At 49.7% G+C, this 12,435-nt stretch overlaps 1 protein-coding gene across 5 annotated transcripts in view; it reads right to left on the reverse strand.

Annotated features, from left to right (window-relative positions):
• Positions 1-12,435, reverse strand: part of LOC135917824 (uncharacterized) — a 205,080-nt gene that overhangs the window by 113,534 nt on the left and 79,111 nt on the right. For all 5 annotated transcript variants that reach the window (XM_065451423.2, XM_065451422.2, XM_065451425.2 and 2 more), the window contains one exon: positions 1,737-1,959. In XM_065451423.2, coding sequence (XP_065307495.1) covers positions 1,737-1,959 — 223 coding nt within the window. The remainder of the gene's footprint in view (positions 1-1,736; positions 1,960-12,435) is intronic.

Genomic DNA, 12,435 nt, shown 5'->3' on the forward strand with positions numbered 1-12,435 from the left:
TAAGGAAATATTTATCAACACCCCCAATCCCCAGAAACATGCACCCGGAGTTTCACCAAGATCGAAGAAACTTAAGAGGGAGAGCTCTCCACAAAAGATTCCGTAGCGCCAGGGACGTGGTCTATGTGGACGCGGCAGAGTAGGCAAATGGACAGAGTATGTCGATAGTTGCTACGAGTCTAGAGGGTGACTGCAGAGTTAGCGGGACGGTAAAACCATGGAAGGCAGAGGTGGAAGAGGAAGCTGCCTTAGCACTGGCAATAGCCCCCATGGAAGCTAACATCGTAGTAAGCGACTGCAAGACAACCGTCAAGAACTATGCAAAAGAGAGAATCTCGCCAGAAGCACTGAGAATTTTAAACAACTTTCGTGAAGATCGCGACATTCACATTATATGGGCACCCGCACACTCCTCCCTTCCCGGGAACGAGATAGCGCACATCCTGGCTCGAGAACTGACAGGTCAAGCAGGTGACACGCAACAAATACTAGGAACAGAGAGAGACCGGTGTACCAGCTTTAACGAAATCACTAAACACTATAAATTGGGAAGGGCCCAATTAAGCCCAATTCCTCGTTAAGTAGACGGCAAGTCATGGCATGGCGCCTCCTACAAACAAATACATATCCGAACCCGGTGTCCTACCACCGCTACTACCCGGACCTTTACACGGATTGATGTCGATTCTGTCAAGAAAGGGCGGACCTACTACATATGGTTTGCGCTTGTCCTCCTACACCCACACAGAATAAAAAAAGTAAGACCAGAGAGCAGCGGGAGACCGCGTTATTCAGCTGTGCACCGGAAGACCAGCTCAAGGCAATCCAGCAGGCCGAAGATGCCGGCAGGGCCCAAGGGCTCGAGGCCGTAATTTAGGTAGAGAGGCCTAGCTCTCAGACCTGCTGTGCACAAAAAAGCTTATTCATCCTCCTCCTCTTTGTCAGCTTCTCACTGGAAGCTAACTATTATCATTAAAAAGGAAGGTGTACAATCAGTTCATGTTACCGGTGCTGACATATGGGGCAGAGACTTGGAGACTGACAAAGCTTGAGAACAAGTTAAGGACCGGGCAAAGAGCGATGGAACGAAAAGTGCTACGCATAACGTTTCGACAGAAAGCGAGCGGTTTGGATCAGAGGGCAAACAGGTATGGCGCTACGCAAATCATTTAACGTGCAGGTTGGATAACCGTTGGTCCATTAGGGTTCCAGAATTGGAACGATGAGGGAAGCGAAGTGCAGTAAAGACGGGGGGAGACTACGTGGTGTGAAGAAATTAGGAAATGTGCGGGTGCTAGTTGGCATCGGTTGGCACAGGACATGGGTAATTGGAGATTGCGTGGAGAGGCCGTCGTCCTGCAGTGGACATAAAATTGGCTGATGTTGATAAGAAGTATTCGTAGGCGCACTTTATTAATCTATCATGCCTTCTTTTTAATTTCTGAGTTGCACGGTCTTGAAATTCACACTTGAGTTCTTCTTTTTGAGCTCTGCAATGCTTAACAATATTTTTAAAAAAAGTAATGGCATGTAAGCCCAAGCTACGTCAGGCAGTCTGTAAATTTCAACTTCTGCTGAAACACGCCAAAACTACTACGAAGTGCTGCAGTGTTGCCTAGAAAAATGATTTTTGCGTTGTTATTTACTTAAATGGAAGTTCCGCAGTTAAAGCTTTTTTATAAAGCAGCAGGCTGCAACTCTTCTAATGTCACTGCCATGAATGTCGATGCACTTACCCCTGCTCGATACCGATGCCAAATTCAGATAGCTGTGCCTGCGCAGACGTTTCTATGAAGTATTGGAAATCTTCTTTGTAGGGCGGTGCCAATGTGTGACCTTCGTCGTACAACGAGTCAAACATGATGATGGTGCAGAGTCCATCGGGTGGAAACTTGTACCCTTTCCTCGAGAAGCCTTTTGTTAGTGTGCACAGCAGCGATCCGGCTGGTAATGGCACCTCTGCAAAGAAAAGACGCGATTGTGGGCGTGTGTACCATACAAACACTTGACAATGTGAACCCGCACTATACGTCCATGCGCCCGCTCAAGGAACCGCGTTTCTGCGCGTTCATGCGCCTGACGCTAGAAGTGCCTAGCATCTGATGCGTGTAGAAGTGCAAGAGGAACAGAGAGCACTGCCTCTATGCTATATTATGGGTACATCTGTCATGTTTGTTGCACACACATGAATCGGCGTCGCGTAAGGAATATGTTACTATGGCCCGAAGCTTTATATTTTTTTTTGGGGGGGGGGGGTTGTTTGCTCGACGATTTTCATGAGAAGGGTGCTCTAACTTTCGGGTGAAGTGCGGAGTACAAGCTGCATTTTAATTACGCCCGTCAACAGCATAGACCACTTAAAATAAAGCTTTCTATGTTACTTTCGGAAGCACTGGGAAAAGTTGAATGAAAATTATTTTGCGTAGCCGTAAGTGTAGACTCTGCTTCGGAAGCCTTCTCCAACGTTGCAATAGAATGTACGGTGGCTAGAAGGGAGCATTGTGACGGGCGGCGTAGCTGCACCGTGCGAGGGAGAGGCGCGATGAGCGATGAAATTTCCCGGTGCTACTAGAAGCGCTGAAGCACGCTGGTGTGCAAGGACGTGTTGAGGTGCGGCTCTTGCCAGCCTTGATTTTGCGTACAGGGAATATATCCTTTTTCGGAGAATTTCGGCCACAGGTTTGCGCGAAATGGAAAAAGGAAAGCTGGGATATTGCAATTTATGAAGCAAATATTAGAATTATGCCTCTGAGTAAGCAATCACTTTGACAAATGATAGCGCAACTTTTTAATTGCAGGGGACCAAAAAAATAATACCCTTTCTTTTTTGAAAGCTGGTTTGATGTTTCGGAATGCAACGCGAACTGCAGTTTGTTGCGTCAATATTCGAGAAGCTGACGTTCTCAGAACCACTAAAAACCTGCGAGCCACCAGTTAGTCGATGATTTAGAGCTGTATCTATGCAATATATGTCGGGAGCCGACATTAGGAAGTGCCACATGAGAAATTGCGTTCTCTTTTTGCTATATATATATATATATATATATATATATATATATATATATATAGTGTGTGTGTGTGTGTATCGCCCCCCACAGGAAAAGGACACATCCTGGTGACTCATGGTGAACATGGCATCATGGGATCGTAATTCGGCTGCAGGCGTTGTACGTTGACGGTTTCAGGACCATGACAGCGTTGGTCCGTAGGTGGCGTAGCAGGCTTGACAATATAGTTCACAGGTGACGTCTGCGCTACCACAGGGTAGGGTCTTTGATATTTGGAGACAAGTTTGGATGAGAGTCCAGTAGGAACGGCGGGAACCCAAAGCAACACAAGGGAGCGTGGAACAAAGCGACTATGCGGGTGAACATCAAGTCTAGATTTTTGTTTCCATTGGTCGATAGCTGTAAAGGAACGGGCGAGCTGACGGCACTCCTCTGCGCGGCGGGCATCTTCAGAGAGGAGCGTACTTTCAGATGAGTCGGGTCTCTAGGGAATAATGGTGTCGAGGGTAGTCCCAGATTCGCGGCCATACAAGAGGAAGCATGGGGAGAAGTTTGTGGTCGCCTGTGGCGCAGTGTTGTAGGCGAACGTGATGAATGGTAAAATGAGGTGCCAACCAGTGTGATCAGAGGCGACGTATTTGGAGGTCATGTCGCCAAGAGTGCGGTTAAATCTTTCTGGCAGATAATTAGTTTGTGGACATTAGGCGGTGGTGGTGCGATGAACAGTGCGGCATTCTTCAAGGAGCGCGTTTACGACTTCGGAGAGGAAGGGACGCCCTCTATCACTGAAATGTTCGCCATGTGCACCGCTACGGAAAATAAAGTTTTTCAGGAGGAAAGATTCCATATCGCGAGTGGTGGCAGCAGGTAGAGCAGCTGTTTGTGCGTATCGCGTCAAATGTTCGATGGCGACGACTATCCAGCGGTTGTTCCCGGAATCCGTGCTCGGAAGGGGTCCATAAAGGTCAATGCCAATGCGATCGAAGGGATTGGCTGCAGTGGACCAGAGACATGCTAAGCAGGAACCTTGCGGCGTTGGCAGGGACGGAACGACCGACTGTACTTGCACTCAAAGGTGTACTTGCCACGCCTATAAAAGCTGAAGCGAAGCAGGGTGTACGTTTTGAAGACGCCCGCATGTGCACACTGGGTCAGTGTGGAAGGCAGAACATATTTCACGACGAAGATATCAAGGTATGACCAGCAACCCCTTAGGGACGTCAGAGACGTAATTCCGGTGGTAGAGAAGTCCATCCAGAATTTCGAAGTGAGATGCATGACGGCGCAAAGCTTGAGAAGGTGAAGGAACAGTCGACGGGTTTGAAAGGAAGCAGATAAGAGCCATGTCGCAGCCTGCAGGGAAAGAAAGTACTTGGTCAACGGCAGAGAGGCAGGCATCGCTTTCGGTTGACACGGGCCAACGGGAAAGCGCGTCAGCATTGGTGTGGCGGCGGCCAGACCTGTAGACAAAGAGCGCATTGAAATCTTCCAACCGCAAAGCCCAGCGAGCTAATCGACCTGAGGGGTCCTTCAACGTGGATAGCCAACAAAGTGCATTGTGGTCTGTTATCATGTCGAAGTAGCGGCCATAGAGGTAGGGTCGTAATTTACCATGTGCCCAAATTATGGCGCAACATTCCTTCTCTGTAACGGAATAACTCTTCTCGGCTTTGTTGAGGGTGCGGCTTGCGTATGCAACAACGTACTCGACGAATCCAGATTTGCGTTGCGCGAGCGCAGCGACGAGTCCTGTACCACGGTGTATACTTCGGTCAGAGCTGCCAGGTCGAAGTCAAGTAGTATATGTGGCGAGGTGAGTAGACGACGCAACTCTTGAAAGGCATCCTCACAAGCGGACGACCAGGCGTAGTCATTCAAGTCCCTCCGTAGAAGCTGATTCAAGGGGCGGTGATGGACGCAAAACTCCAAATGAAGCGGCGAAAGTAAGAACACATGCCAAGAAAGCTGCGAAGTTCTCTTACGGCGGAAGGTTTGGGAAAATCAGCAACTGTATGGAGCTTGGCGCCGGCAGGAAGAATACCTTGTTTAGATACTACATGGCCAAGGATGGGGAGCTGACTTGCGCCAAAGTGGTATTTCGTCCGGTTGAGCTGAAGACCGGCGGCAGTTAGGCACTGCAACACTTCCTACAGCCTACAGAGATGGGTGGGAAAATCGGGTGAAAAAATAACCACATCATCTAAGTAGCACAGGCACGTTTGCCACTTGAGACTACGCAAAAGATTGTCCATCATACGCTCAAGGGCATTTCAAAGCCTAAAGGCATGCTACAAAATTCGTATAGGCCATCCGGTGTTATAAAGGCTGTTTTAGGTTGGCCTTCGGGTGCCATATGGACTTGCCAATAGCCGCTGCGCAATTCTATAGAAGAGAAGAACTCCGCGCCTTGGAGACAGCCAAGTGCGTCGTCACTTCTCGGAAGAGGGTACACATCTATACCAGTTATTTTAAGACGACGGTAATCGACTCAGAATCGTATCGATCCGTCCTTCTTCTTAACCAGAACAACGGGAGATGCCCAGGGGCTGTCCGAAGGCTGAATGACGCTGCGCTTGAGCATGTCAGCTACTTGGTCATCGATAACACGGCGCTCTGTCGCGGATAAGCGATATCGTCTTTGTCGCAGCCGCGCACTGGTACCCGTCTCGATGCGATGACAAACAGTTGACGTGCGGCTCAAGGGAACATGCTGGCAGTCGAAAAAACGAAACTTTTTGAGAAAGCGTAGAAGCTGAGAGCGTTCGGAAACTGTCAACGTGCTGGCGAAAAAGCTATCTAGGACATTGGGCGAAGTCCGATCTTGCGTGAGGTTAAAGGGCCCTCCGGAAACCTCACGAGTGGCCATGAAGTCAGTTGGCATGCCAGTGGTGGCAGCAGGGTCAGCACACTGGATGTGGCTAGCGCACACCCCACGAAGCAAAGTGAACGGACATGAGAATTGGTTGCCAAAGAATAGTCTGTCGACGCCGGCATGAACTTCTAAAAGAGCGAAGGGCAGCGAGGAATATTTGGACGAACGAAAATGGCAAATGGGGTAAAAAGACCGCTTCTATCAGCCACAATATTTCTTGACATTTGATAAACGGGAAAGTAGTTGCCAGCGAAGCAGTCGACAAAGAAGCAGTTGAATGCAATGCAGACAGCGTGTTCACGCAAACATTTGACAGGGGAGGCCTATTGTACCCTGAAAATGAGTAAGCCACGCTCATTATAGTGGTAGTGGATATTTTCCCATCATTAGTTTTCAGCAGAGAAGCTTTATGCTTTTAGTGTGCAAGATTTTGTGCATTTCTTAAGCAATTTACCACTCCGGGAAGTAGGATGTGGGCTCCATCTCAAAGAGCTCACTGCAAAAATTATCCAGTTTGGGGTGTTAAGTAGGCTGCACTTTTTCATAGAACCTTTGATCAATGACAAGGCTCTTCTAAGGGACTGCCAGGGACATTTTAACTTAACCAGAGTGAAGTAGAGCAAAGTAGAATGGTAGCTAAGCTCGGTCTGATGTGTGCATGTGGATTACTCTAGTATGTAATAAGGTATTTTCTCTCGTCTTGTGGACCTTTGTGCACCCGTGACGGAAAATGTTTAGTGTATGTTGAGGCTTGTCAAAGCACCCACATATGTACCTGATTTTTTAACAAACTTAGAGCTTTTTAGACGGCATGTTGCTGGCACATGCGGACACCTAGGTATATACTGAACTGAACGACGTGGTGATGATATTCCCCGGTTTATTGCGTGCAGCCCCAGCGTTGTTTCGATCTGCTCGCGTGTACAATTTTCTCTGCGCCCACTGACTACATTTGTGGCAGATGACCTCATGACAAAAGTGGAAAGTCGGAGTTTTGGGTGATTATGGATGTGATCTCCCTCCTTTTTTAATCGCATCGCTAAACATCTGCTGCACGTTCTGGTGCTGGCAATAACGCACCTTTCTATTGTGTCCTCTCCGAAGAAGCGTCCCCCTTCTTAATGACGCAGCTCATAGCAAGAAACACTTCGTGATGTTGGCACCACGAATTATAACAATATTAAAACGCGACTCAATGTGAATGCGACCTACGTGCTAGCTGCCCACCAAAAGCCGTGAGAACTGTACACCAGTTGCAAGTAGCGCCATCTACAACGTTCAACGCTCCTCTATGTGCAAACCGGCTCCCGCCCGTCAAACTGCGAATCAATTCTAGCCACTATACAGAATCCGAGATAATGCGGTCCCGTAGCCATCAATTTTAAAGTGTCAACTGCCCTTAGAAAAGTAGTGAGGCACAGAAAGCAACATGCACTGTCTTTATTTGCTTTAGCACTCGAAATATGTACTATTCACATTATTGTAGTGTGAGCTACACTTGCCGAGGTTGAGACGACACGTTCATTTGAGGGATTGCCAGTCGTTTATGCGCAGGCGCGAGTAAGATCGGGTGCAACAGAGAAAATTTGAGGGCTTTTGCTCCTTGAATATATGACTCTGCCTAGGCACTACGGATGAGGTTTTTTAGCACGCTTTGCATTCGTTTGTCTTCAGACACACCGGCATTGCGGAGTGCGGTCGAGTTTCTTTGCGCTCAGCCGCTGGCTGCCGGCGCCGTGAGGCAGTGGGCGCAGACGGCCCTTGGTGTCTGAAGAGGTAATGTTCTGACTGGTGCTTTATTAGTCGCGGGTCGCTTTTTTCGTCGACATGATAGATTGCATGTTTTGCAAGTACTTCTTCAGGAGGGCACATGTAATCGGCGAACAGAGGCCTGAGGAGAGCACCTGAGGTTATAATAAAGCAGGCGGCGCTGAATCTCCAGGGCACCCAAGGAGTAGCGGGGGGATCAAGGCTGGAAGAAGAGCGGCCCGTGGGTTGGGGCCGCGAAGCTGAAGCGTGCCGGGGGTCTTCGCATAAAAAAAATTGTGTGTCCGCGACAATGGCAACCGATCTTATGCACCTCTGGCAAACGCAGGCCTCGATGAGCTCGAACACACGGACCAGTTCGGGTTCTAGCATTGGTGTCCGCCGCTTTGGTGTCCGGGAGTCGCCGCCAATAATGCGACACAATGACACGTTGTTACAATGAGTAAAAAGCGCGATTGAGAAAATATAATGAGGCCCGGCCGCCAACTTGTGACGCTAAGTTACGCACTACCGCGCCTCGCGACTTCTGCAACATCAGCCAGAACTTCGCCTCTGAAGGTACGTCGAAACGAATTTCTCGCACCTGCGGCGCTGGTGCTGAGTCAGTCATCGTCACTGACGGTCTCTCACCCGTTTGCGTTCAACCACGGTTTGCTAAGGCGCTGTGCCTTCTACGTTTCCAATACATGCGGTGCGGGCTTTACTACGGTCGCTGCTGCTCCCTCAGAAACATCTGTGATGTTATATACAAGGTACATTGCCGTCAATAAAGCGCCAGAAAGCTATGATCTGCCACGATTGAATCAGCACGATCACCGCAGGTGCGAGGCAGTCTGTCCGACACAGCGGTCGCCAAATCGGCTGTCAGTGCCCACTGCTTCACCTATTTTGCCGTGCCGGCAGACAGCGTCCTAGCGTAAACAAACGACCCCACCGGCAACGCCGGCACGCCCCGGGACAAAAACCGTCGTAGAAATCTTCTCCGTATTGCCTAGGCAGAGTCATATATTCAAGCAGCAAAAGGCCCCAGATTTTCCCTCTCTCGCCCGCTGTTACTCGCGCCTACGCGCAAACAGCTGGCGATCCCTCAAATGAATGTCAAGTGGGGTTGAGCAGTTTCGCGCGGCTCCCGGAGAGTCTTACTGCGCGTGCGGGAGGAGCAGTGAGGTCAGAGGGCGCACACCTGGCGCGCTGGAGCCAGTACCTCGCCAGTACCTGCGCGCCTCGCCTGTCTGCGCATTCCAGAGGAGTGACGTCATAACCGCAGCAGACGCGCTGGCGCCCGCGCGTGCCCAGCTGTGCGCCTCAGATGCGCAGTAGCCCCAGAGATGCTTGTTAGCGCCTCTGATTTTGTGTGAATGCACAGAAGTATCCTTGATGGGTATACATATAGCGGGGCGTTTGCCAGTGTGGTATAGCCATGGCGAAAGAGAGCGAAATGGCTGCTCAGTGGCGCAGAAGAATCGAGAAACTTTACTCATCGAATCCCGAAGTAGTTGCCTGGCAATTAGCAGTTGAGCGTAGGAAGAACTAACTCAAGAAGGTTAAACGTGCTACGGAGACACCGGATCAAAGGGGGGAACGCCAAGCGAAGCGGCGTCGCCAGGAGGCTGAGCGAAGTGCCCGACCATTTCAACAGCACTAACAGAAAGACGCCGTTGATGACGTCAAGGCTCCCAAATTGACTGACTATATTGAAGAATAACCAGCTGAACCTTAGCTCAAGCTATGTATATCCTGGCCCAGCCGAGCTAAGCCACTGCTTTTTTTAAAATTTTTGCTTCAGCTCCTTTCTCTTCTGGGGTCTCCTGGCCACGTCAAGATCGCGCCTTTTGCCGGAGTTGTTCAGCTCCTGCCCGGCGATTGGCGACGTCCTTGGGGTCGGTCGAATCCCGCTCGGGCTGCCGCCGTTTGCGTCGCTGTTCCGTCCTTCTCGCTCGGGGTTCGGCCTTACGATAGCGTTAAGAATCCGGCTGGTCCATGGCGGACATAGAACTCGCATGAACTGCAAGAGGATGTCCATCCAGCATGCCTCCGCCTACCGTCGTCCTCCACGACGCTTCACCTCCTTACGTCTTCCCATGCTTCACTCAATGCCACCTAGACTTTATATAGGTGGTGTAGCTTTGCCCCACGCTTTGCCCGCTATGCGCAGCTCGCGATTTTTATCTTCACCTTCATTCTCCACGTCTAGGCGCTTACCTGCTCAGGCGCTCGCCTCCCTCGTGGCGGCACATATAATTTTGTCGATTTCGGCACGTACGCATGAGTGCAAAAACGCATCACAACTACATTTATCTCGTTTAAAAACACAAGATAGTTGGTAACAAGTATACTGAGACACTCGTCATTGTGTGAATGGTATTTTTTGGAGTTGGTGATCTCTTAAAGTACGGCAGCCTTGGTTTCAAGGGTAGAATGTAATCTTCATAGGGAATGATTGCCTTGAAGGCTGTGGAATTCATGACGATTCCCCAGCGGGCAGTTTCTGCCCTAAAGTATTTCAGGTGTTTAGTCGACGACAGCGAAAGGCCGCCTGGAGCCTTCATATAAATGATGTTGCGATAAAACGCGTCGAGTGCCCCAGTGGGCTATTCTATTCCACTTGCGTTCTACTCGATTCATTTTGCTTGCTGAAGCACAATCTAACACGAGCCAAGGACACACCACGAAGGCAGCTTGGCAGCCTTATTCAGCCAGAGCATCCCAGGAAAACTGGAGTTCATGCCTGCCCGGATACCGGTGGTCTGGCTGCGGCGACGATCATTCTTCACTGTAATCATCCGCCATCGGAAAAAGGAGCCAACCTCGCATCTCATGGCGGGCATAGTATGAGACGGTCGTAAAAGAGCTTCAGGCGCTGTGGACGGTTTCACAACTACGGCAGCGTTGGCGCATGTTGGCGTGTTGGGCTCGACAATATAGTTCATAGGTGATGTCTGCGCTACAACATAGTAGGGTGCCTGACATTTGGAGATAAGCTTGGATGAGAGACCAGCAGGAACAGCTGGAAGCCAAAGCCACACAAGAAGTGAGTCTGCAAGAAAGTTACAGTGTGGGTGGTCATCGCCACGTCGAGATTTTCGTTGCCGTTGGTGGACGGTTATAAATGAAAGGCTGAGCTGACGACATCCCTCGACGCGGAGGGCGGCTTAAGAGATGAGCATATATTCGGATGAGTCAGGTCTGTTTGGGAAAATGGTGTTGGTTGCAGTCTAAGGTTCGCCGCCATACAAGATGAAAAGTGCGAAACCTTTGTGGTCGCCTGTGGTTGAGTTTTCAGGCATACGTGATCAATTGCAGAATAAGCTCCCAGTCAGTGCGACCATAGGTGACGTATTCGGACAGCATGTCGCCGAAGGTGGGTTTAGTTCTTTCTGTCAAACCATTTGCTTGAGGCTGGTAGGCGACGGTGGTGCGATGAACGATGCGACATTCTGCAATGAGAACGTTTACGACTTCATAGACGAACACTCCTTCCTCTATCACTGAAAAGTTCGCTAGGTGTGCCGTAACGGAGAATAAGGTTTTCTGGAGGAAGGATGTTATTAGACGAGTTGTGGCAGCAGGTAGAATCACTTTCGCTTATCGCGTCAAGTGGCCGAAGGCCACGCCTATCCCGCGGTTTCCAGAAGCCCTGCTCGGAAGGGCTCATACAGGTTAATGCCAATGTGATGGAAGGCCTGGAAGGGAACGGGATTGGCTGATGTGGATCAGACACATGCTGAGCAAGAACGTTGCGGCGTTCGCACTGAGGGCAAAATTTAATATACTTCCACACAAAGGTGAATATGCCAACCTCATTAAACCCCAGAGCGAAGCTGGGTTTACGCCTTGAAGACACCCGTATGTGCGCAATGTGGATTAGTGTGCAAGGCATAACACTTTCGCCTCAAAGATGTGGAATATAAAAGCTTAATGAGAGCAGCATTTCGGGCAAGTTGGTAATCCATCACTTAAATGATATTGCTCTACAAAAAAATGGCACGGACGTGAGAGAAGACGACACACCAAGCGCAACGGGGCTCGCTTCATCACTTGGTGTGTCGTCTTCTCTCACGTCCGTGTCGTTTTGTGTCGCGCAATATCATTTAATTAGTGGAAGTAAGACCTGCAACCATCGCGTGTGTCAGAGACGTTATTTTGATGATGTAGAAGACTATCCTTAATTCAGAAGTGAGAAGCTTTGCGGTGCAAATCTCCACAGGGTGGAGGAAGAGTCGACGGGCTTGAGTTGAAGCGCATTAGAACTTTAATCCAAGCATCCTTGCGTTTCTCCAGAGACACGTTGCAGCCCGCTGGGAGGGAAAGCACTTCGTCAACGACAGACAGGCAGGCAGTGCTTTCGGTTACACGGGCGAACGGGAAATTGCATCAGCATCGGCATGGCGTCGCCCATACCTGATGACAACACGCAATTAGAAGACTTGCAATCTCAAAATGCAGCGAGCTAATCGGCATGAGGGATCCTCCAGCGGGGACAGCCAACAAAGTTCATGGTGGTCAGCATTTACGCTGAAAGGGCGGCGATAGAGGTAGGGTCAAAATTAATCAAGTGCCCACATTAATGCGAAAAATTCCTTCTCCGTTATGGAATAATTTGTCTCTACTTTGATGAGGGTGCAGCTTCCTTATGCGACGACGTACTACTGCAGGTCAGTATCACCGCAAACTTAGTAGACAACGCAACACTTAGAAGGCATCGTCACCAGTGGGCGACCTGACGTAATTGGTGATATCGGTCTATAGCTGCCGATTCAAGCGGGGGGTGATGGTCTCGAAATTACA

The sequence above is a fragment of the Dermacentor albipictus genome, chromosome 3 (genome assembly GCF_038994185.2).
Source record: "Dermacentor albipictus isolate Rhodes 1998 colony chromosome 3, USDA_Dalb.pri_finalv2, whole genome shotgun sequence".
NCBI classification, from domain to species: domain Eukaryota; kingdom Metazoa; phylum Arthropoda; class Arachnida; order Ixodida; family Ixodidae; genus Dermacentor; species Dermacentor albipictus.